Source organism: Brachyistius frenatus, unplaced genomic scaffold, assembly GCF_029030835.1.
Source record: "Brachyistius frenatus isolate BFR_SWC_R1_liver_20210118 unplaced genomic scaffold, ASM2903083v1 Contig_213, whole genome shotgun sequence".
Classification (NCBI taxonomy): Eukaryota; Metazoa; Chordata; class Actinopteri; family Embiotocidae; genus Brachyistius; species Brachyistius frenatus.
Window position 1 is genome coordinate 220799 of NW_027210812.1, and position 25393 is coordinate 246191.

Below are 25393 nucleotides of genomic sequence, written 5' to 3' on the forward strand. Positions count from 1 at the left end.
GCATCCCGTGCTGCCGTTCCGTCCACCTCGCCCCAGAGCTCCTGTCTGTCATGGCAGCCCCTTCTCACGCCGTCATCTCCTCATGACAGATCAATGGTCTCTGCAGAAAGAACAAGTCAGCTCCATAACATAATTTCCCCTCATCTAATGACGTATCTTTCTGCGTTTTCCGTCATTTTCAACTATTTTTAGCCCGGCGAACATAAGAACATAATTGGATTTGCAGGGCAAGCGTACGGCAGATGGGGCGGCAAAGGACCAATCCACTGTAGGCCACACTGTTAATCTGATGTTTCAACTACAAGTGACTCATTAATTGTCCTACTATTAAGTGCCTAACATACCTTGGATTAACACACACTTGATTGGCTCATATATATGATTCTTTAGATAAACAAGGTTTGATAGTTTTCTTCCGGCCAAGGGACAAACATGTACAACTTTAATTAAAAGAAGAATAACCACAATGTCTGGCATAGAAGAATTTCACATGTCTTAAAAGTGTAAAAGAAGGTAGGCTAGTTAAAGTACTGAATAACTGGTTTGGTCCCTCTGGCTGATTTATTATTATTTATGATATTATTAGATTATTAACAGTGAAACATCAGTGTGTCAGCAGCATGTTGCTGTTGTAGCTGTTGCAGGTCGAGCTGGTTTGAACTACTTCAAGTAGTTCCAGTTTTTTTTTTTATCCAGGGACAGCAGATAAATGTGAGGGGTCGTCAGATGATTACTGGGACAGGAAAGAAGAAAAAACGAAGTTCTGATTCACAAATCTGTTTCCAGTTTTTCTCAAATCTCAGATTTTAGTTGAGATGTTGGAACCTTTAAACATTCGATGAAATGAAACCATGTGAGAAGTTTAGTGAAAAATCCCCGTCCAGATATCCAAGAGAGACTTGAGAATAAAAAAAAAACATGGATATTATTTAGATTTTATTTCTTATTTTATTCTCTATGACATTTACGATTCATCTGTATAGTTTATAAGACAGATTTAGCCAACCTATAACACATTTAAATCAATGCATATATAAAAATCAGATTTCTTTTTTTGTTTGTTTGTTTTGTTTTCAATTTTGCTTCTGAGATATGAGCAGGAAATATAAATAAAGAAATGCCATTTCCAGTGTTTTCTTGAAACTATTTATTAGTTTTATGCAACACTTTAACGTTGTAACGTTTGCATATGTGTATTTATATCCACATACTGTATGTATACTGTGTATTTCAAACGTTACTTAACTACACATACGACGTGTGTACAAAAAAAATAAATATATATATATATATTTGCATGTTCCCGTTTTACTCGACGTCATTTCAAAACGTTGCGAAACCGGCGCTTCCGCTTTGACGAAGCGGCTGCCGGGAACGCGCAGGCGGTCTTGAACGTCCCCCTGGTTCTTCTCATTGTGCAGCCGAGGAAACATCGGAAGGTTTCGACGACGTCGGTATGAAATGGCAGAAACTGCCCGTGTCACGGAAGCACCGAGATTAGATTACGCAGAAGCCACACATGTATTCTGCGGTGATCCCGGCCTGCTAGTTTGAAGACAACTTGGAGTGTATCCGGAGAAAAAAAAACGGGATTAAAGAGCTGTTTTGTCCTCCTGAGAGCCGACCAGGGTTGTGTGTGTGTCTCCGGCGGGCAGCGAGCGGCGACTGCGGGTCGACGGTTGGACTTCACCGGAGAGGGTGAGCTCGACGCACGGGTGTTTTTTTTTTTTTTTTTCCTCCCTTTTGAGACATGTTTTTGTCAACTGTTGGGGGATGGGAGGGGGTGGACGGCCAAATGTGGGTCACACACACACACACACACACACACGGTACTGTAAAGAGGTGTGACTGTAGCATGTACGGGTGACCACCACCACTACCACGGCGGCGGCAGGACAGGTCCGGTCCGGTCCGGCCCGGCCCGGTCCGGCCTAAACGGTGCGAGGCAGCCAGGCGGAGCGGCCACACTCACTGGGAGCTATCCGCGTCGCTGCTACACGCACCGTTAGCACCGTTTACGCCGTCAGGTTGCACCGGGTGGTGTTGTGCCGGTCACACACACACACACACACAGAGCCGGTTACATGTTTCAGTAAAACGCCGTGACCTCCAGTCTGTACCCCCCCCCCCTTCCTCCTCCTCCACCTCCTCCTCCATGAAGACAAAAAAAACATGCTCCATGTAAACAGAAATCTGCTCGTGACGCCTTTGAATACACCCTGTTTTCCGCTGGCACCGGTCCACCGCCGTGGACTCACGTCAGCTTTGAATGTGGCGAAACTTTCGTAGTATTTCGCATCTGCGTGCAGTCAGCGACAACAGAGCCGGTCGGAGACCGACATCTGGCGACACACGAGGCTGCAGCCTTTTGTGTCCGTGTGTTCTTCACGCGACGAAAAGCTGCAGCTCGAAACAACGTGGACGGATCTGTCCTGACATCAAACCGTGGACACTTGTCTTCATACCGACAGAGACGGCTTATCGGGTCGGGGCATGAAGGTTCTGCCATCAACCAAATTATCAGTGATATGAATAACTTTATCGTCTGATCACATTGTGTGTGTGTGTGTGTGTGTGTGTGTGTGTGTGTGTGTGTGTGTGTGTGTGTGTGTCCCCAGTACTCTTGGTTTCACTCTGTCCACCTGACGTGCCTCCAGTAGTCACATTTGGGCGACGTAGCTCCCAGACTGCACTGCGCTGCACATTGCAAGTGAAACAACCTGCCAAGAGGGCAGCGGTTGGGCCGGCCGACCGGCCAAATGCACCAAGAAATCCGATTCCTGCAGCAAAAGCGAAAGGTCGCCTGCACAGGCAGGATTGTGAGTCCTTGGCTAACGCATGACGAGCCCGCTTTGACGTGTGGACGTTCTGCTGGCTGACATTCAACGTCCTGAGATTTTGAGTGCTCTTGATTTCAGAGCCCTTATTTGTTCAAACGTAATGGATTTGTGTCTGAACTTCACTGTTGGGTCAGTTGACAGTATCCGCAGGTGTATCCCATAATTTGCTTCGGCGGGTGGAGTCGATGCTGGATTTAAAACCGGTGTAACACGCACAGGTTGTACTGCACCCAACCTGGCGGCTCAGATCAGCCCCCGCTTTACAAGCACAATTTAGTGTTTGCGATCGTTATGATTATTAAATGTCGAGTCAAAAGATTGCTATGCTTTGTTTTTCATATTAGTCAGTGTCAATATACTCCTATGTTTCCACATGAATGGATGTGCTCTACCTGTTGACCTTGAAGACTCCCTTAAATTATCTTAAAAGCTCATATAATAGATTCAAAATAAGAAAAGAAGGGGTAAGAATTTCCGAGCAACAACGCCGCATGAATAGAGAAGGCACATAGTGATGTTTGTTATGGAGGAAATATGTGACATATTCTAGTGTGATTGGTCTATTTTCTCATAATTGAGACTGTGCCTTTGCTCGCTCTGTGTGTGTGTGTGTGTGTGTGTGTGTGTGTGTGTGTGTGAGGTTAGAGATGCTTCACTTCACACAGTTTTGGTTTTCTGTTTGCTGGCATACATTTTTGGCATTGTTAAAATTTAGCATGACTCATCGGTTTGTTTTGTTTTTTTTAAATCCAAAGTATCAGCAACTTCCCACTGAAGTCTTTATCAGTCGCTTTGAATGCTTACGTGAAATCCGACTGACACGCCCTTAGGTGGTCATACTCGAGGCCCTCAGTGAATGACGTCAATGGATGATCAGGTGATTACTTGTCTGCAACATCTGACTTATACTAGATTTTTTTCCTTTGGGCCGATGCTGATAGGGAGTAAAGAAAAATTCTGATGTCGAAGTTGAAACGTGGTCACCGGACACGGCAGAATATTTTAAAAGTTTAACCTCTGAAGCCCAAAACCCGCAGGTCGGTTTGAAAGGCATGTTTTTGCCAAAATGACATCATCTGTAAAAATAGAAGTTATTGTTGGCTGTTGAAATTTCCAATCGTTCTCGAACTGATCGTGTGCAGCGACTGCTTCCGTCAAGCAAAATAACCACATTTAAGATTAAAATAGTTAAATGTGTTCGCAATCTCTTTACTCTACATGTCTCATTTAGAGTTGTGACAAAAATAAAGCATTTAAACAATTCAAATTCTGTTAAAAAAAAAAAAAAAAGGAAATAAAATTCTGCTCTGCTCAGTGCAACTAGGAAACCTCACGTGACGGAAACTCAGCAAATTTGGACTGAACTGCTGGAGCACAGAGCAGACTGGTTATAGACATAGACATCTGCTGGCGTTGGGAAAAATAAGTCCACAGTGAGAAGAAATGTGCCAGCAGCAAAAACAAAAAGCCCGGTTCAGACGGCTAACGACAAACTCCAAAATGACATCGGAGCAATGAAACAGTGAATCTCACTGGAAATGTAAGAATTCGAAATGATATAAATGGAGAAAAAAAAATGACGCATTTCTCTCAGCATTTATTTCTGCATTATCTTCTATTAAACAAGTTGTCATATTGGGCTAACATGAACGCTGATACCGATAATCTGTGATGGACAAATATCGGCTGAAAAAAAAGAAAATCTATAAATCGGTCAGGCTCTGATTTGTTCCTATATGTTTTTTTAATAACAGAAGAGAATACACTTATTCACTGAGTCCGCGTTCGTTTTTTGTTAATTTTCATTTCCTACATTTGACCTTTTTTTTTTTTTTTTTAGAAGGTGGCAATTTGGTAGGTAGCTTAAAATATATACAAATATTTCCTAATTGCTGTGTCATGTTTTACAATTAGCACATTAGGTAATATTGGACTGAGATTATAACATATTGTGCATGAACACCCCGGATTCGTCCCTGCAGACAATCAGGAGAGAAGTATGATTTTGGGCCTTTTTTATTTAGATGTTTTCTTTGGCCCACCACGTGTCCCTGCGTGCTCTTCATCAGCAGCCACTACTTCGGCGGCACGTGAGCGATCCACAGAAGAAGAAGGAAAAAAAAACACCGACCCTCGGAGTTTGTTGGTGGACTCGATCGCTGTCGCCCGCTTGGTATTTGTGAAAATCTCCGGGCCTTCAGAGTGAAACAGCGCAGACTTGTCGGAGCCAGTGAGAGACGGATCGAGTCCCACTAGAGACGGCGTGATGGACAGCTGGGGTGGGGACTATCCGTACGGGACGGCCAGTTCAAACGCCACACCGGGCACTTTTTGACACACTTATCTGTTCCTGTCTGCCTGCCTGTCGGAGGTAGGCGACGCTACCCGGCAAGGTATTTTTCAGTGGATGGCAGTTGAATGATGGGAAATCTGTGATACGGGAGCTTTGTTATGAGCGCTTCAGATCCGACCTGCGACCCCCGAAGTGGACAGATTGCTGCAGTCCGGTCAATTTGTTTTCAACATGTCCCGCTGCAAACGCACACTTCCTCACTGAGCCCGTTCATTCGTGTATTCCTGAATGTGACGGTCGGCCACACATGCGTGACTCTCGTCCTCCTCCTCCTCCTCCTGACGGGGTTGACGCACGCCGCCTCGCTCACTCCCGTCAGATCCCCGAGCAACACTTTCACACGCGGACACAGATCCCGCAGCCTCGCGGGGACGCCGACACGGTATGTGCCGCGCTCTGTCTAACGGTAACGGAGGCGGTCGCGTCCCGCTGCCAGGCGAAAGCCTGACGTCCGCTCACGGATATCCTGCCGGGCTCAGATGGACCTCCGGCCCGCCGGGCACGAGCACACACTCTCCCTCCAGTCTGCATATATTTCATTTGCTAAATGACATTTGCTGAAAAGCATACCAGAAGTGGCTCGCGTGTTATTTCGGGTCCCTTTGCAGTCAGAAACCGCCGGCAAGGCAAGTTGACATTATTTTCTGCTCCGCGGCGAAGACTAAAAAAGCACGAGTTAATTAAACTGGGTGATTGAATAATATTGACGTATGGAGGCTGCTGTGCTGACTGTTGGGTATAAAGCTTATTATAGCAATCATACTGGTGCACATCAATTAATGCATCTTTGCTACAGCTGGGGATTCGTCACGTGACAGAAGATTTGCTTTGGTTGGTCTAAATCTTTCGACCGATCCACCAGACTTGCGCTCACAGATTCAGTTTTCCTCGCTGTGATTACTGTCTGAAAACTGGTTACTGTTCGCTCAGCTACTTTGAACGCAGTGAATTTGGGTTCCCGCTAAAACCAGATTACTCGGCTATGCATCTCCCTGCAGTCCCGGTTTCCAGTCAGTTTCCAACCAATCGGTTCACTGCAACAATTCTCCAGTACGGGTACGAGTCTGCGGCTGCGGTCCGGCCGAGCGCCGCCAGACCTGACCGGAGCTTCATAGACTTGATCCAAAACGTGGTTGACTGAAAGAGACCTGAGAGCACAAACACAAGAGGCAGAAGGAACTAAAAGTAATGAGTGCATGCGGTCCAAAGAATAACGGACCGTAATTTACCCGCCTTTCTCACGGCTGCTTGCCGTTATCCGCCCGACGCCAGGTTGCATTTGAATGTTGAGGAAGCAGTTTTGCTTTGACAGGAGTGGTGACGCAGACTCGCCACGTGAATTTCAAATTAAAGGCGTGATAATACGGCTCAATGTTTTCGCTTTGCATCGATGATATTGGATCATTTGATTATTAAATCGATCCAGATCGCCGGATCGTTACACCCTCAGGTAGAGATAGTGTCGTGTCGGGTGAAGTATCCAAGGAGACGACGGGTCGGGTTAGAGATCATGTCAGATGCAGGCGAAGGTAAGAGGAAACAGACATCGACGTATGACTGTGGTTGTGCAGGTCAGGTGTTGGGATACACAGAGGTATCCTGTTACTATAGTAACACAGCAAATCCTCCCAACACCAACACATTCTGCCTAATAAATGATTTTTCACTCGTTTCATAACCAGATATCATCCATTTATTTTCCCTGATACCCATTCAGAAAATCTGTGCAGGGTATTTCTCATTTAAAAAAAAACAAAACCATTAAACGTAGGTACTGAGCTTAACAGATAATACATTTATTTGTGTTTCTGCGCCTTCAAATATGAGTGTTTGCTCAAATAAATGTCTTTTTGCCACAAGTACACCTGCTGCTGTACGATAATATAACCGCGTCCTTTGTCCCTGCAGCTCGGCACGCTGAGGCTCAGCTGCAGACTGTTGACAAGGTTCTGCACCAGGAGAGAGACACGAGGTTTGTTGTGATCAGAGTCAGAGCGAATAAGACAGACGAGGACAAGGACGAGGACGAGAAAAAGCAAAGAGAAATGAAGCACACGTTTAAGGAAAGGAGGAAGTCAGGCAGGCCGGTGTGGCTGCGATATTAGGACGAGGATCGTGTTTTAATTCAACATTTTCCTGCTTATTTAAAGAAATGTCTTCAAACCAATACGTGCAACTCTTGAGTCAACAGGGATTCTGTTCGGTGATCTTTGTGTCGGGTTTCAGAGATCCAGCGAGGTTTGTAAGTGTTTCGTTAAAGATGACACCACGGTAGCGTCTTGCAGTGTCACTATGACGACCAGTCTTCTCTGAGTTGGTACTATCTGCAGTGGGAAAACAAATCCAGAAAAGCAGCTGGTCGAGTTGAGCCGTACAGCGTCAGGTGGTCCTGACCGCAGATCTGCTGGCGAGAGTGAGAGATAAATAGAAGGAAGGGAGATCTGAAGAAGGTCGACCGAAGACGAGGAACGAAGAGGCTTGTAGGCTAACTGGTACTGAAAGTTTGAGGGTGTATGTGAGAAATCCAGAGGTCAGATCCCAGTGTGAGGAGCGTTCAGCTATCGGCATCGAGCCGGCCTCCTCAGCACAACGCTCCAAATCCTGCTAATGATTTGTCATCTTCATACTCAGCATGAAGCTTCCTGCTTCCTCTCTGCCTCTCTGCCTGGATCTCTGCTCCATCACCCCGACCTTTGGACTTCATACACTGTATTCACAGCTCCGTTGAGCTACATGACGGATTTAAGAAGCAGCAGGAATCATTAGAATCAATCAACTCTCTTCTTTCAGATCGGAAAGTTTGATATTTGGACATCAATGAATTCTTTTGGTGTTGAATCAAGGCTAGAGTGTAAGATCAGATTTATGCTGCGAACGTGTCGGCACTGTTTGATCACTAACAACAACTCCACCGCTCTATTTAAGGAATACATGAAACCGCACTTCTGGAAACACAGTTAACCGCGTCAAGCACTCATTAGAAGTCCTTATGCAACACTAAACCTGCGAGAGTTTAATCATATTAAACTGATTGCACTTATGAGGTAATCAGCTGGCAGTCTGTAGAGTGAGACTGTGATGGACGGGTTGACTCACAAAAGTACAAGAAGTTTCATCAGCCGAGGTTTCGTTCGGATTTAAACGGACTACAGATTCTCCGTTTGGACCAGCGGGTTAAATCAGGCGTTTGTAGATGAAGGAGCTCTCGGAGGAAAAAAGGTTGGAGATCTCCGGTTTGACACTATAGTCGACTAGTCGTCACATGTTCGTGATATTCAGTTCATTGTTTAGGTGTTTATTTTTTGGGGGGGGACATCAGATGATGTTGAGTTTCAGGGCTGAAAAAGAGCTTCATTACAGAGAATACAAAACCATAATAATGACCTTTTAAAGTAACTTTTGCAAGCACAAGCATGCAGCGAGCTGCCTGTTAGCCACAATGCCAACAGAAGATGCAGTGATGATTGTGAAACAACCGGCAAGATTTAACCTTAAAAAAAAAAAAAAAAAAAAAAAAAATTCGACATGGTATATTGTCTGTTAGCTTTATAGTGTCTGTGTCAAGGTTACTAACAGATTATTAACAGCCAGCCCCCCCGCCCTCTCCCCCCATAGAAGGTGCACATGATTCAGAAAGCCTATTGTGTCACCTTTCCAGGTCCACTGCTCCTACCTGTGGTGCTTTACTCTCATTTAGCTGTTAACTGTTAGCAAGCCTTTCCTGTCCGGACCAACTCTGCAGCGATGACGACACCGTCTTTACTTCGCATGAACCGGGCTTTGATTTGACTTCTCTCAACGCAGGAAAGGTCGCTCACGTCCCACAACAAGGCCAACATCCCCCCCCCCCCAGTTTACCCACAAAGCCATCTCCCTAAAGGGGACGGCTCAGCCGGTAACGCACGCTTCTATAAGTTATTCATAACGTCTCTGACAAGGTGCAGTTTGAGTTTGTTTTTTGTTTTTGCGACTAAACTACAAACAACAACTTGGTCGAGTAACATTTAGTAGACTATTTGAGGGGCGGACCTCCTGACTGTCCACGTCGGTATCATTTAATAATTGCAGAAGCAGAAAACGCAACAAGATGATGTCATTAAAAGACAGCCAGTCAAACCTCAGATGGTGGAAAGATGTGGCATTTTAGTGTTGTTGTTTTTTTAATGTTATGATTTGAATGTTTTGTCTCTCCAGTGCAATATGCATCATGTATATCATGATTTACCTGCTGTGTCTGATTCCATGTTCACAATCTGCTGCCATAGATGCAGTAAAAGTTCATGTTAATACCTCAGGCAGACCAAAAAAAAACGTTTCTCTGCATTTCCTCACGTTTTATTTTTGTGCGGAAATTGAAAACATGCATGAAAGCAGGAGGATAGAAACCTTTTGGCTGTGATCCCAAACACCGAGTTGAATGCTGCTATCTGATATGCAGGACCTGTTTAGAGGTTTTGCCAGTGGACGGCTTTGTCTGACTGATTTCACACTGGGCTCTCAGGCCTTGTTCAAACTTCGAACATCAAACATCTGTTTTTTTGTTGTTGTTGTTTTTTGTTATATCCAGATTGTATCCAAATTCATTCATGAAAGTTTGACAGCAAAAAAATTTGGATCCGATTGAATACGGATTGAAGGTGGTTTGAAATGCGATTCCAATCAGATTTCTACAGATGTGTCTCACTCTGGACACTCTTGTGTCACTCCTAAAGTGACGCGTAATGACGTGAGATTTCAGCGGTATGGAGGACAACCGGAACAACAGTCTGTGTGGACAGATGCCGAGATATACTGTCTGCTGGTACTTCGTTACCACAGAAACCCATGCTGATTGGCCGGTGATATCTGGACGCATCAAATCTGATCCGCTCACTTGCAGTTAACAGTGTGGAAAGTCTGTCCTTAAGATGTAATTGAAGAAACAAATCTGATGTGCCTGCAGTCTGAGCAAAGCCTGAATACCTTGTTTAAAACACAGAAGTATTTGTTCCAAATTTCTGTCATGATCACCTTCATATTTTGCTTGTTAACAAAAAAGTAAAAGATAGGATTTAGCACGAATAGAAAATATCCAGCAAGAAACGCACTTTGTGTGAATCTTATGACAAAATTCATGGAATCACAACTTTTTTTTGAGGAATATTTAATTTAACGCATGCATTGTTCTGGAAATTTCTGTACTCGTATCTGTTTGATTTTTATTTATTTTTTTCCTGAATCAAATGTGATCTCTTCTCTTCACGCTCTGCAGGTCTTGAGAGGCGAGCTGCACTTGGATGCCCAGTCACAGCGTTGGTCCAAGGCTTCATCATGAACCGGAACAAGCGTGAAAAGGAGTACTACAGTATAGATGTGGGCGATTCAACTTTTATGGTTTTAAAACGCTACCAGAACCTCAGACCCATCGGATCCGGAGCTCAGGGAATTGTCTGGTGAGTAAAAGAAACAAAAAAACTGGAAAATACTCCAAAAGTATTCAGGAATTTGACAAAAACAAATTAAACTCGAGATTTTCTTGGAGGTTTTTTTGTGGTGCTTTCAATCTTATCTCGCAGTCATTTATTTACCCTGCGAGTACGTAGAATTTAACTTTGCATGCAGAAACTACGAAACATTTGAGCTCAGACTTCACCAGTTGTTGCCTCTGAAAGTTGCCGATCTAAGCAGACGCTGCAAACAACACAGAAATGGATTCATGTTGTCGTATTTGTCGACAGCGCGGTGTGTTGATGAGAGGCGGGTGGACGTGAAACCCAACGATCACTCGGCTCCATGCCAGAACCAGTGTCTGGATATGATGATGATATTCTATCATATCAGCAATGTGCCACGATTAGCATTTGTTTCAGATCTATCATGCCAGCGGTTGAGTGATTGGACCGTCAAATTCCTAATTAAGTGCCAAAGTGGACCGTCTGAAGTCGTCTGGTTCTCATTCTGGTAACACAAGCTAAGCATAATTAACCCATCTGAGTTCTCTGCTGTCATTAATCTTCTCTGCTCCTCATATCAGGTAGGAGAACCGAGAAACCGATGCACATGAGCCTCAGTCAAGACTTCAGTTTGAATTATCAACATCTGCTTTGAAAAAGCTTTTTGAATTGGATCAGTAAATCTGCGGTGGTTTAATCACGAGAGCTGGATGACCATCTGTGATTTGTAACAATGCTGTTGAGCAGGAACATCTGCTGAGTGGCTAGAAAAGCAGAACCCACAATCATGTTCATTCAGTGTAACGCCCTATAACGAAGGCTTCTGCTCCATCTGCTGCCTCATCATTTGTCAGTTTCAAACTGCATCGTATTGTAAGCTGTATCATATATTTGAGCAACATGGATACAAATTTTAAAGTATTTTTTTTTACATGCGTTTGCTGGATATTCAGTTTACAGATACAATAATCAGAATGAAATGTTTCTTATATCCTGTGAATTCAATGTTTTTGACAAATTCTGGGAATTTACCCATCGACTTTATATAAAAATGGACGTAGCTTCTGGCTCTGAAAAGCAAAGCCAATGTGGAAGTTACTTAAAGTGTAAAACCACCAAGGGCCACTCGGGGCTGGTTTAAAAAAAAAAAAAAAAAAAAAAAAAAATAGTCTACCTCCAATAGATGTAGTTCTCAGTCGACAGTCGGGTTCTCAGTCGGATTCACCGCTTGCTCCTCTGCTCGGCCGATTATGGTCGCTTCTGGCTCCAAAAAAAAAAGATGGTGTTGGCCAAAATGGCAGACTGAGCTTCAAAATGGCAGCTCACAAACCATTGGGTGATAAATGAGGAGCTCTCCCCATAGACAAAGTTTCGTGACTCAACATCAAACAATTCAAGCTGGTTCCTACAACAGACGCCTGTTGGGTGACGTTGAGGATACTGTATAAGGAGAAGCACCTGCAGGTACCAGAGGCTCCTCCCACTTCTCACCTCTACACAACCAACATCACCACGGCGTCAAAGGAGAATTTAAGTTGCCGTGAGAAAGTATTATATAGCTATTCTCACAGAATATTAATCATATTGTTGAGCTGTAGTTCAATATAACACAAAGAAGATTATTTGCCTTCTCGCCTACTGGACAAATTAAATAGACTGTGGTGGCAGTTTTTTAAGAGATTATTTTATCGTCGTATGTTTTTCAAACAACCAGTGGAAAAGATTTGAACTACCGGTATTCTAATAAAATGTGTGAAGCATTTTAATTCTTCAGAGAAGAGCAACAAAAACAGAAGTAAAAACCTTTTTTTGGACGTGCGTCCGTGGCTGAACTTCTGCTTTCCGTTCTTCACCCCCAGTTCGGCGTACGACCACAACTTTGAGAGGAACGTCGCCATCAAGAAGCTGAGCCGGCCCTTCCAGAACCAGACTCATGCGAAACGGGCCTACAGAGAACTGGTGCTCATGAAATGTGTCAACCACAAGAACGTAAGGGACCAATTCCATGTCTATTTATTCTGCATGATTTGTATGAATCGGTTAGAGATGAAAGATTTTTGGCTGAGACACCTTTACTGTTCCCATTGATCCAGACTTCAGTCTGGCTTCGTCTACACGCGGATATCTCAGATCCCAATCAGTCAGGACGTAATGTGACGAACAAGCATGCAGTAGAAATAAGAGTTTGATCATCATTCTTGTCCCCGTGCATTCTTTTTGGACCGTAAATGATTAAATATTAATATGTGATCATATTAAAAACCTGTTGGAAGTTACAGCGATAAGCACCAGACACTAAACAGTGACACTATGAATTCCCACAATGCTTTTCCGGTCAACAGTCGGCGCTGCTCTCTCAGGGATGCAGATGTGGCGCCGTTCATTACACCCCTTCACCTCCGTCACTGTGCTTTTTTATCTCGCCAGATCATCGGCCTGTTAAATGTATTCACACCACAGAAGACACTGGAGGAGTTTCAAGATGTGTGAGTATCCGCGAGCCAAATCCCAGCTGCTCGCATCAATACAGGACGCAGCCTGCTGCGGGCTCAGATGATCCGATTTAACTTTTATGGGGTTCTGCAGTTTAGCTGGATGCCTGGTTAGTGTGTTATCACGCCAGAGGAAGATGTCATTTAAAGAATATGAATACCTGTAAGGCGTATAATAACTAGAAGCAGACAGTCCACGTGCAGTCAGTGGGATATCGGGTAGAAATATCTCATCCAATAACCAAACACAATAAAACAAATACAAAGAGATCATATAAGATATCAAGGATGGACGTAGAAAAATGCCACACGCAACTCACAAATCTTGAACCGCAGCTCTCACTGATCAATATATAACAATTTATCATGGGCAAAAAAAAAAAAAAAATGGACGTGTTTCAGTCATAAGCCGTCATCAAAACGTGGAAATGATCAGTCAGCGAGGAGCACACGTAACAACACAATAGAGTCCACCTGACTTATTTTATTGCTGGGATGGTTTTATATAACAAATGGAGGACTTATCTGTGCTTATTGATTCAGATTTTATAGTTGTTTTTATTCTTGATCAGCGTCTACATTGTTTTTCTAATACATTCATCCTAAAATCTGTTCACACGGTCATATATGTAGTTCTTCCTGTGGCATTATCACCTGATCAGTTTGAGATCTTTTTCTCACCTTTATGCATTTTTGTAACTTTAAGTACTGAATAGGGTCATATAGCTCTTTTTATATGCTGCTTGTCCACACTACCGTTTTTATCTTTATTACTGAATTCAGTAATTAAACTGAATAGATTTTCTACGTTACTATTCGTTCATACTTTTCTATGACGTTCTGATGACTCTTATTCATCAGGACGTCTCGTAAACTCTACATTTGTGTGGGCTCGGCCTTTAATAAGAGACACATCAGGTTATATTTAGCGGAGTCCCGGATTTATTTCGAAGTCGACAAGACGTCCACGTGAGTGGAAACGGGCTCTAAAATCACAGAGGGGGAATACTGGAGCGAGATGTGGGGGAAGTGATGGTTTCGCAGAGTATGACGGGAACAAACATGATTAATGCCATCCCCTAGAAGCCTCGTGCGTGTGTGTGTGTGTGTGTGTGTGTGTGTGTGTGTGTGTGTGTGTGTGTGTGTGTGTGTGTGTGTGTGTGTGTGTGTGTGTGTGTACGCGTGCGCTGCTCTGTCTGCCTGATTGGAGCTAAAAAGGAAACTGGACAAATCATAGCCGGGGGCTCGAAGGGCTAACGCAGAGTTCGAGGATGAAGGCGAACACTCCACTTGCCTGTGTGTTTGTATACTTGAGTGCATACTTGCATTACAGAGTTCACGACCGTGCAGAGAAGACATTTCTGAAAGTATAGATTTCCCTGCGTACATTCTGGACGTGCACTTAAGACTCCCATCTCGCACAAAAAAAAACATTCGTTGACAGTGCGTTTGACCCGTTTTGTGTCGCTTGTACACAAATATCTTCGGAGCAGAAGTCGTGCTCTGTCGCCGAGATGTTACTTTTCATAAAGTAAACAGAACGTTCTGGGAGAGGTTCTTTACTCCACGTAGGAGGTTTGAAAGGAACTGATGATGTAACGGTTGCCAAATAACATAACATCATCACGATTGCGAGAAGGGGAGCTCTTACTGTCACTTCCCAAATGCCAAGCCAAATAGGTGCTGCGTGGGTGAGGACATAACAGACCAAAGTGTAGCTTAAAATATGCTTTTAAATGTGGAAAAAACAACACTGATCATTTCATATGGCACTTTAGTCTTTGGGTATGCGTGTTTTGTTTGTGTGTGTGCCTGGTTTGAACCCGCTGCCGTTCCCCTGCAGGTATCTGGTGATGGAGCTGATGGATGCCAACCTCTGTCAGGTGATTCAGATGGAGCTGGACCACGAGAGGCTGTCCTACCTGCTCTACCAGATGCTGTGTGGAATCAAACACCTGCACTCCGCCGGCATCATACACAGGGTGAGTCATGCCAATACACACACACACACACACACACACACACACACACACACACACACACACACACACACACACACACACACACACACACACACACACACACACACACACACACACACGTGTGTAGCATTTATCAACTTGAGACGGTCTAAAAGTGACGTTGTAAACACCCAAAATGCGGCTGTAAATTCCTTTTAGAACTTTTTAACTCCGGCATTTAAAAGAGAGTAAAGATAATTCCTGTGCAACGAGACTTGGATTTACATATTCAGAGTCTGAACTTAAATGGAGAGTTCAATATTCTGAAAGAGAGTTGATGAGAAAAGATGGCCGAGTGCAAGGACTTTCTGGAGTCCCTGCTGGTTGACTGGCAACCTCACAATAGCGACAAGGCTTCAGAGGCCTGCATTAATGAAGCCTGGATGTTCAGGACTACGAAGGTGGTTCACTTCTAACCGCCATACATCGCCATGGTAACTTATGTTGCAGCGCTAACCTGAGTAGGTGAAGTTTGAAATAACGGATCAAAACAAAAGGACGGCCGACTGACCAATCAAATCTCTTGGAAGAATGTAATCGCCAGTGTGTTCAGAGACCAGCAAACCTCTAACGATTTTATGAGATATAGGTTTCATTTCATAGTGCTTTTGTTTACAGACATCATCCTACAATGTTGTTGTTGTTTGTCATATTTAGATACAATCCTAATATGACAATTGGATTTGTGCTGGAAGTCTGAACATAGTGTCGTGTACGATAGCTTCATATTTAGCTTCATAAATTAGCAAACTTCCCAAAAAATGTCAAACTGTTACTTTGAATTATGTTTATTTTTGTATTTACTGACACGTTTGTAACATTAAATCACCAATTAACTCAACCAAATAAAAAAGGTTGTTATGCAGCGCAGATGATGCAGCAGCGCGCGCCCACACACACACACACACACACACACACACACACACACACACACACACACACACACACACACACACACACACACACACACACACACACACACACACACACACACACACACACAGTCACTAAGTCAGTGAGACACACACTGACATCACTCTGTCAATCACCATCAGTGAGATACGCAGCAGTAGATTAGCGGAGCTCCTCCTGCTCTGCCAGCCAGAACTAATTGAGCCGCAGGCGCAGCTAACAAGCCTCGCTCGCATCGGCACGGCTCAGCACGCAAAGCTTTCAGAAAGTGAACAGATGCAACACGAGTCACGGATCGCTAAAGACTCTGCTCTCTTGTTTACGTGGTTATTGTCTCGGTGACGAGCGCTTCGTCTCATTTAGACGCTCGGAACCGTTAAGCACTCAACTTAAGTTTTCCTACCTTCCCGGGCAGCGAGTTTGATGTTTATATCATTAAGAAGTGATGATTATGATTATGATTGTCAAGATTTCTTACGAGTTAAAGACACGAGTCGTTGTTAGAAAAGTGAGGTTCAAGCGTCCACTTTGCTGCGACGTAAATTATGCTGAAGAAGTCAGCCTAGAACTGTCATGGCTGGCAAGTTAGTTGTAATAAATCAACTGGGCATATGGCTAATGGTAGGTTATAGCTGTAGGCAATGATCCTTTGTGACGGGATGCATTATGGGTTGGAAATATGAAGAGTTAGAGAGAAGATGTCAGTTTGGTTTGTCAGGCTTAGCCTCAGAGGAGAGGAAGTCAAACTATCTCAGAAGTTTTCTGTTTTATTTCCAGTTTCTGGTTGACATGAAAAAAAAAATACTAAAGCAGATAAACAGGGAAAAAAATAGTCTGACTGAACTAAACCAAGACTTTGTGGCTACTGTGGAACATTGTCTCTGGTTGATATTAGTTTTTCGCCTCTTCTTCTTAACAAACTCTGACATTTGAGGTTTTTGTATGTTTTATTTCTTTCTTGCCAAAATCGCGGCTGGATTTTGAAAAGACGACCGGGATTAGGGATGGCTGATATGGCCCGTAAATAATATCACGATATATCTCTTTTTGTGATAAAGATGTCCTTGACGATATGACAGAGGGAGATCAGAGAACGCGACCGTCAATTAAACTCTCACACTGAGCTGAGAAGCTGGAGAATACAGCAGCTTTCAGGCTTGTTGCTCCATTCGCTGCTGTTTTATGTCCTACAGTTATGTTGCGTAACGGTATGACATCATTACCTCAAATGGACTGAATTTTTTCTATCTTCTGAAAAATGATACCGGCCTTATCGGGAGTGTGTATATTTTTCCCTTAACTCTCAGGTTTTGAACACCTCATGCAACACCAAGCTCTGTAACTCTTCCGCTGTTGTGTTTCCTGCTCAGGACCTGAAGCCCAGTAACATCGTGGTGAAGTCTGACTGCACACTGAAGATCCTGGACTTCGGCCTGGCCAGGACGGCCGCCACCGGCCTCCTCATGACGCCCTACGTGGTGACCCGCTACTACCGCGCCCCCGAGGTCATCCTGGGCATGGGCTACCAGGCCAACGGTGAGTGCAGGAAGTGGCTTCTTGACAGCGACCCGGCCAATGAGGAGGAGCTGCTTGCCCGGCCTGCTGCATGCCCCCCCCCCCCCACACACACACACCACTGAGATGTTCCAAGATCACTTCCCAAACACACACACACACACACACACACACACACACACACACACACACACACACACACACACACACACACACACACACACACACACACACACACACACACACACACACACACACACACACACACTCTCTCTCTCTCACTCACACACTCTCACTCTCCCTGTTCCTGTTCCTGTAAAGGTCACTCTCAGAGGGGAAGTTGGCATGTGGGGCATCGGTGCTTTGTGGGGAACTTCCTGTCTGGGGACGCTGGGGCCCAGCAGTGCTTCAAGCATGTGTTTGATGTTTTATTAAGAGGTTGCCGATCCTGAGCTCAACATAACCCGGCTAAAAAAGCACCGGGATGAACACAGGCACTTCCGCATGTTTCCGCATTTACACTCTGCGCTCCTGCTTGGATAGCTGTGGTATCACAGTTTCTGCAAGACGGTGTTTTAGGAATAGCTCAGCATATCGGGAAGTAGGGTTATTGATACCGCTCTCACATCGTTACATTAGAAGGAGGAGCCGGGTGTAAAAGTCTGGTATGAGGGGGAATCAGTCCAACTGGCTCCGTCCAAAGGTAACAGAGGTGTCAGTCGGATCATTTTTCTGCCTTTGGACAGAGCCAGGCTTTCTGCTTCCAGTCTTTATTCTAACCTCATGAGAGGGGTTTTAATCTTCCCATCAAAACCTTGTTAAGAAAGAAAATAGGCATACGAGGTGCGATCCAAAAGTTCAGAAAATGTGCAAACAACAATTGAAAACCGTACCTGATTGAAATCTGTCCGCCATCCCCTTTAAAGTGGGCAGACCTGCCATGCTGCGAACCCTCCCTGGAGGTCTTGATGCAAATCTGCGGTTTGCATTGGATCGCCTCTACATTGTCCTTATATGGTGACCTTTCAGCTCCAACGTCATTATGAGGAACTGAAAGAAGCCGCAGGGAGTCGATGACAGCAAGTAGGAGTGGTGGAGAGAGACGATTTTGTTGCTGTGGGCGAGAAACTGAAGTGTTTTCAAGGCACTGTGAGCAGTTGCATTGTTATCTTGAATGCACCTTTTTTGGTGTTGGACAGTGACGTTCTACTTCTCTTAAAATGCGAACGCCACCTCGCTCAGTTCGTTGCCGCAGGTTTTCTGAAGCACTTTGAGGGCCTCCGTTGCTTATTTCCAGAGTTTGACATCAAATTTGATGTGCACACTCTGCTCAAGTTTCAGGTCCTTGGTAGAATTACAAATGCTCACAAATGACAAAAACACACCTGGAAGAAAGGCGCCGATGCGGATCAAGAGATGGAACGAATACTTAGAAAGATTATTGTCACACCTGCGCCGAGCTCCCTAGAAAGCTGCACTCCATTCTTGTATAATAAAAGCAGGCTCTTTTTGATTGCACCTCGTATTTACCAAAATGTTTACCTCTTCTTTATACAGATGTGACTCCATTCAGCAATCCAATAGTGTCTGAAATACTTTGATATAAAATCTTATGCATAATAGCCACTTAAGTTCCCAGAGAATAAATGTTCCCTTTAGCCCAGGCATCACGAGGTGAATATTACAACAAACCTCTGGAGAACCTTGTAAATATTAATGCTTTCTCGTCCTCAGTCCTCTTCACCAAAAACGATTACCCGAATATTTCCTGCTGACTTGTTGCATTTTTTTTTTTTTTCAAATTTTTTTTTTTTTTTGTTGCTTATTCTCTTCTTCCTCCTTTTATGCTGCGCATTTATAGTGGATATTTGGGCTGTGGGCTGCATTATGGCAGAAATGGTTCGCCACAAAATCCTTTTTCCAGGAAGGGATTGTATCCTTGAGCTGCTTGCAGCAGTGTCTGGCATTTTCTTGTGTAACAAACCTGCCACATAAAAAAAAAAAAAAAAAAAAAAAAACCTTCATATTTTTAAATCTTTTTTTTTTCTTTCTTTCATCAAATGGATTGCAACCATAGAAATTCTATTTCTCTGCTTTGCCTGACACTTTGACTTGCGAACACCCACCTGCTCTTCCTACAGATTCACACACACACACACACACACACACACACACACACACACACACACACACACACACACACACACACACACACACACACACACACACACACACACACACACACACACACACACACACACACACACATAACTCACTCACCCGAGCAGCAGCACTGTCACTTCAAGCACCATGACTGTCACACGAAACACCTGAAATAGAATTCAATACTTTGCTCTTCCATAACTCAGAATTGAACTGCATAAAAATCCCTCATCTGTCCTTCAGCTGCTTTCCATACTTCTTTGTAGAAGAAACCGTCACACACACACAAAAAAACCCAACTAATTAGGCTTTTCTTCACAACGTCGTACTGAATAAATCGATGCTTCAGTGACACAAAGGGAGGCTCGTAATCTGCAATGTCACATGGAGGAGTGACAAAAAGCTGAAAAGTCATAACTTCTTGGACTCGTGGATGATAATACTCCAGTTACTCATTAACGGTGTGTATTGCGGTGAGGATACGGAGGGCGTTAAACCGCACTCGTACAAAAAAAAAAAAAAAAAAAAAGACATTCTCGAAGACCTTGAAAGTCGGTGTCTCGCTTTTCAAAGCTTTTGATTCCTGACGCCTGAAGGACAGATGTTGTGAAACATCTCTTATTTTGGTTAATATTAACACCGTTCTTACACAAATATGCAGTAACGTTCAGTTATGAGATAAAAGACGTGTGGGACGCTGACCCGGGTGTGAGAGGGCACTCAACTGCATGCAGGTCATTTTATTGTCGTGTATCACACACATCACCTCGCACGCACATCATGTTTTTATTTGTTCAATTTTCCATTTAGTTTTTTTTTTTGGAGTTTGTTTTGTTTGTTTTTGTTTTGTTTCCGTTTGTTTTTCCCGTCTTGCATGCTAATTTGGTGGTTGTCATTTCATTTTTCAGTTGATGTCTGGTCTGTTGGCTGCATCATGGCTGAAATGGTCCGGGGTAGTGTGTTGTTTCCAGGCACTGATCGTATCCTTAAGTTTGAACCTCCATCCAAACCCCCTCGACGTACTGTGGTGTCTCGTCGCCTGTCCCACGTCTTGTTCACATCTTTGCGCAAAAAAAAAAAAAAAAGGGGGGGGGGGAAACACCTGCCGGCGTCTTGTCAAGTGAGTGGCAACGTCGTTGTGCTCCGTGTCTACGCTCATCACTCACAGCGAGAGCCGTAGAGGTATCCACCCTTTTTTTCCCACAGCTAAATATTTGCTCCTTCCGGTTGGTAAAAGTACACGTGGAAATGTATGAACAACACAAACGGTGGCTTCATTCCATCGAGGCGACGGTTATACCCGGCTTGTTTGAGCGGCACAGCGACGCTGTTCCAGCCGTGATTTGTTACTTCACATCCTGCGAGATAATCTCGATCTTCATTTTAAAATAGTCTCGGGTATTCTGACGCAGGAAATGTGCAATCCGGACATATTTAAAGCTGATGAGAGACACTGTGAGGCTCAAAACTGAAGTTAGGGAAGAACCGCAGTTTATTTCCTGGAACCCAAAAGGTCACACATTTCATGTTTTTTGGCCCGGCGAGCACATTTTTTTGTTTTTGTTGGGGGGTAATTTTAGAGCTGCTTTATTCAGCAGTTTCTGGACTAAAGGTTACTTTCTTATTTGATTCTCATGAAGGAGTTAGATAGCTCACAATGCACTGCAGGGCGGATATGTTTGAATTTCTCTCTATGAAACAGAAACGACAGATACCGAAGTACATTTTCATTTGCTGATAAGCTTATAATATATGACTTTAGTCGTGTTGGGTTTTTCCTCATAACTTAATGTCACAATGTTTCAAAGGACTCGTATTTCTTTGCATTTCCTGCCATTACGTTACTCGCCCGTCGATATGCATACATCTGTTTCTGTTGCCTAGCAACAACTTAACCCATCGATACCCCGAGATACTGCGCAGGCGATGAGTTCGGGGCGAAACGCGGTCGTCCTCAGTTAGCTCGGGTTAAATGAGAAGTCAGCGTGATAAGAAAAGCTTTACGTTGGGTGTTGGACTTTGTTTACAGTGTCCAGTATCCTATGAAGAGAGGCGACATTGACAGAAAGAGGAAGTAAATGTAAGAAAATCATGGAATATAATAGTGCTATAAAAAAATTAAAAAAATCCTCAATGGAGAAATACCTCGTCTGACTGAAGATTTAGCTTTTCCAAAATGCTAACTAACGTAGTCCCATTTTGTTTGACAAGTTTTCCCACGTCCTCCTTCGTGTTGTCCATTCACCGTACAGGATGAACAAAGACGTGAACAAGCATCTCCGTGTGTGTGTGTGTGTGTGTGTGTGTGTGTGTGTGTGTGTGTGCGTGTGCGTGTGCGTGCCTGTCTGTGTTGTTTTTTTTTTCATGAAGAAAAAACCGTTGCGTACGTACTTCCGGCATCTGGACTTGTTGAAGGTGAGCGTCGCCTGCCTCGCCTCACCAACAGTAATGTGCAGTGCAGATGTTTGAAATAATTGTTGCAACGCGGTTCATGATGTGTTCGTCGCCACTCGGCCCATCCCGACTGGCCTTCCACAGGCCGGATGCGCAAATGAAATGAAATTTAAATTGGTTACGGTCACGTCTTCCCGAGTAATCGGCCGACGCTGGTCACCAAAAAGCTGAGACGGCAGCGTTCCTCCGCTGTTGCTCCAACAAAGGGAAACGCGGTGTCTCTCGGTTGACGGTCTTTAACCGTCTTTGGCCTTTTGGCCTTTTTTCTAAGTCGCTTGCAGTGAAAGAGATTTGACATTTTCTTGGTCAGCACAGTTGCACAAGTATTTTAGGAACATGTCCAAACCAGAACCGATGCAGTACACGACATGGCAACACCATCACTTTGAATTCCCCTCAAAATGAGCCATCACCCCCTCCCTCCCCTCCTCCCCCTCTCCTCCTCCGTCCCGCCTCCGCCCCTCCCTCCCCTCCGACTCTTGAATGGCCGCTCCTTTGGTTCAAATCCAGCCGCAGTGCTTTTTTTTTTCTTAACGCTGACACCGCAAGATATCGACCAGTGGAATAAGGTGATCGAGCAGCTGGGGACGCCGTCTCAGGAGTTCCTGATGAAGCTCAACCAGTCGGTGAGGACCTACGTGGAGAACCGGCCGCGGTACGCCGGCTACAGCTTCGAGAAGCTCTTCCCCGACGTCCTGTTTCCCGCCGACTCCGAACACAACAAACTGAAAGGTGAGGACGCTGCGGTGTGAGGTCAGTGTGGTGCCTAGTTTTCTTTATTACATGTGCAGTGACTGTCCAGGCTGAAGAGGAAAGTAGTTCCAAAATTGGAACTGACGTTTTATTTTATCTGAAGGCCAGAAGGTGCAAGAAATAAATCAGTGATTTGAGATTCATTCACAATATGCTTCGATTTTACTGCTTGACGTTTGAACCAAAAAAAAGACCGTTTTGAAGCCGTTCTCTTTGCGCATGTAGATTTTTATAATTGGTGACACTTTTAATAGCTGTTAGAAGGCATGTTTAATGAGTGGCTGCAAGCACTCACAAAGCAGAAAGAAATAGGAACTTTTTCCTCCTTGCAACCTTACAAACGCAGAGTGACAGCAAAGCCCAAGTGACAAATCAATTTTCAGTGGCTGCCTAACATTAAGCTCCTATTACGGAAACTGACAGTTCGGGACAACGTTGTTTACTGTGAAGAGGAATTTACCTCAAGTGTCTTCGTGTGTAAATGAAAAGGAGATGACAGGAACTCTCGCAGCAAGAGAAGCGGAGCCGTCGCAAGATGTCACAAGAAAAAAGAAAAGGAAAAAAAGAAAAGGAAAAGCAGCGCATCTTTTTCTGTCCTCGTTAATTTCCAGAGGCGGAAAGATGTGAGGCTCCGTTCTCCCCTCGACTCCTCCGGTTAAACCACATCTGTTGCTCTGAAAGCTCTCGTAACTCGCGCTGGCAGAGGTTTTCGTACCGAATGCGCGATAATGGAGGTGGACGTTCTTGGCAAACTCAAACGGAGACAAAACCAGATGCATGCTTTCCGTTTCAGAGGCGAAAACCTCGGTGAGGTTCTGACCTCGAATAGCAGCAGCGTCGTTACAGGCCGGTTTGCGTTTCACTCGCACGGCACGCACAGAACACCGGGACCGTTTTGTGACCTTCACATGCAAATACACGTCACACAAACCCGATCGAGTCTGTCGCTGCTCGATGAGCCTCCGCATTTCACAGCATCCCGACGGTGTCCGGTGAGACGCTCCCAGATGAATGCACCTGGAGACGCTCTGCAGGCGGAGCATGTGCACCAGATCGTTGATTCAGAACGTACCAAATGTTTTCAAACCGAATGGATCAAATTCTGACCCTGAAGTTTTGCCAGCTCTTATTTCATTCCTCCACAATTTTTTTTCTCCCCCCCCCCCCCCCACCGTTTTCCAGCTCGCGCTTTAACAACGGAGCAACTCGGAGAGCTGCAGAGACCTCCGTCAGCCCGACCCTTGAACTTCCGCTTTAGCCCTCCGCTAACTTGAATTAATCAATCATACGACTCAGCCGCACTTTGCGGCTCAGATTCTGGTAGTAAAAGAGGCGTTCGCCTGTCGTCGAGATGCCTTTTATTTCATGTGTTCCCTATTGTACAACAACAATAAGGAGCAAGTCGGGGACTGCGTAAATGCATTCATGTCGTAAGCACTTGTGAACATCATTTTGGTCATTTCTTTCACCGGCAGAAGTCGGGAGACGAAGGTTCTCCACTGCAGCTTTAAGAAAGTGTAAACATCTATTTTTTTTTTTTTTAACAGTACCGCTCTGCCTTTAAATGGGCTCCCACTACTTCGTAAGAAGCTGCACCCTCATTAGTGACATCATCCTGTACCAGCTGGCGCTCAGAAAAGCTCCAGCTAATGAAACGCTTCCGCTCGTCCCTCATTCCTTTAAATCAATCCTTTCCTCCATCGCTAATACTCCGGTGACTTCGGAGTGTCTCCCGCTCCGACATCCTGTTTCAACAGGAAATGCACCGCATTAACCGAACCGGACTCGGGAGTGAAATCCGTTTGGGTCGAATGTGAAACGTTCATGATTCGTTTGTCTTTTCCAGCGAGCCAAGCCCGGGACCTCCTGTCCAAGATGCTGGTAATAGACGCGTCGAAGCGGATCTCCGTGGACGAGGCTCTCCAGCACCCCTACATCAACGTGTGGTACGACCCGACTGAAGTGGAGGCAGTAAGTGCTTGTTTTAAAGTAAAAGTCTTTTTTTTTGATCACTTAAAAATTGTACGCTACTTCAAAACCCCTAAAAGATCAGAGGAAGCACAAACACGGAACGCTTTAACCGAGCCTGCTGTGCTCGTATTACAAAAACTAAATCAGAAGAAAGGTTTTCAGACTCTTTTCATGTTTTGCTCTGCAATGACAAGGAAGCTTTTCTGTATGAAATATAATGACTTTTAGGGGGGAAAACCCTCTGACGTTCACAGTAAAACACAAGTGGAAAGGTTTTAAATGCCCCGTTAAGATGTGACAGGAGGGTTGTGTCTCAAAACCTTTCAAGTCTCGGGAACCGTGAAGCTCTCTGTGCCGCAGTGTCCCGCGGTCCTCACGACGTCTGAGAGAGTTTAGGCTTCTTGTTTGGTAATAAACAACAAATCTCTCTCTTTGGAAAAACCATTTTTGCCTGTGATCCAGCGATTTGCTGCTTTCTTCCCTCGTC

At 44.5% G+C, this 25393-nt stretch overlaps 1 protein-coding gene across 6 annotated transcripts in view; it reads left to right on the forward strand.

The window, feature by feature from the left end:
- The first annotated feature begins 1382 nt into the window (after positions 1-1382).
- mapk8b (mitogen-activated protein kinase 8b) overlaps positions 1383-25393 on the forward strand; it is a 28553-nt gene continuing 4542 nt past the window's right edge. The window contains exons 1-9 of one of the 6 annotated variants that reach the window (XM_069719374.1): positions 1390-1698; positions 10445-10625; positions 12485-12614; positions 13053-13111; positions 14961-15099; positions 17421-17586; positions 20637-20708; positions 22732-22914; positions 24782-24906. In XM_069719374.1, the coding sequence (XP_069575475.1) occupies positions 10504-10625; positions 12485-12614; positions 13053-13111; positions 14961-15099; positions 17421-17586; positions 20637-20708; positions 22732-22914; positions 24782-24906 (996 nt within the window). In that variant the 5' untranslated portion in view covers positions 1390-1698; positions 10445-10503. Of the gene's footprint in view, positions 1716-10444; positions 10626-12484; positions 12615-13052; positions 13112-14960; positions 15100-17420; positions 17587-19426; positions 19499-20636; positions 21642-22731; positions 22915-24781; positions 24907-25393 lie in introns of those variants that run through there. The other 5 variants (XM_069719375.1, XM_069719379.1, XM_069719378.1 and 2 more) reach the window with 5 other exon arrangements.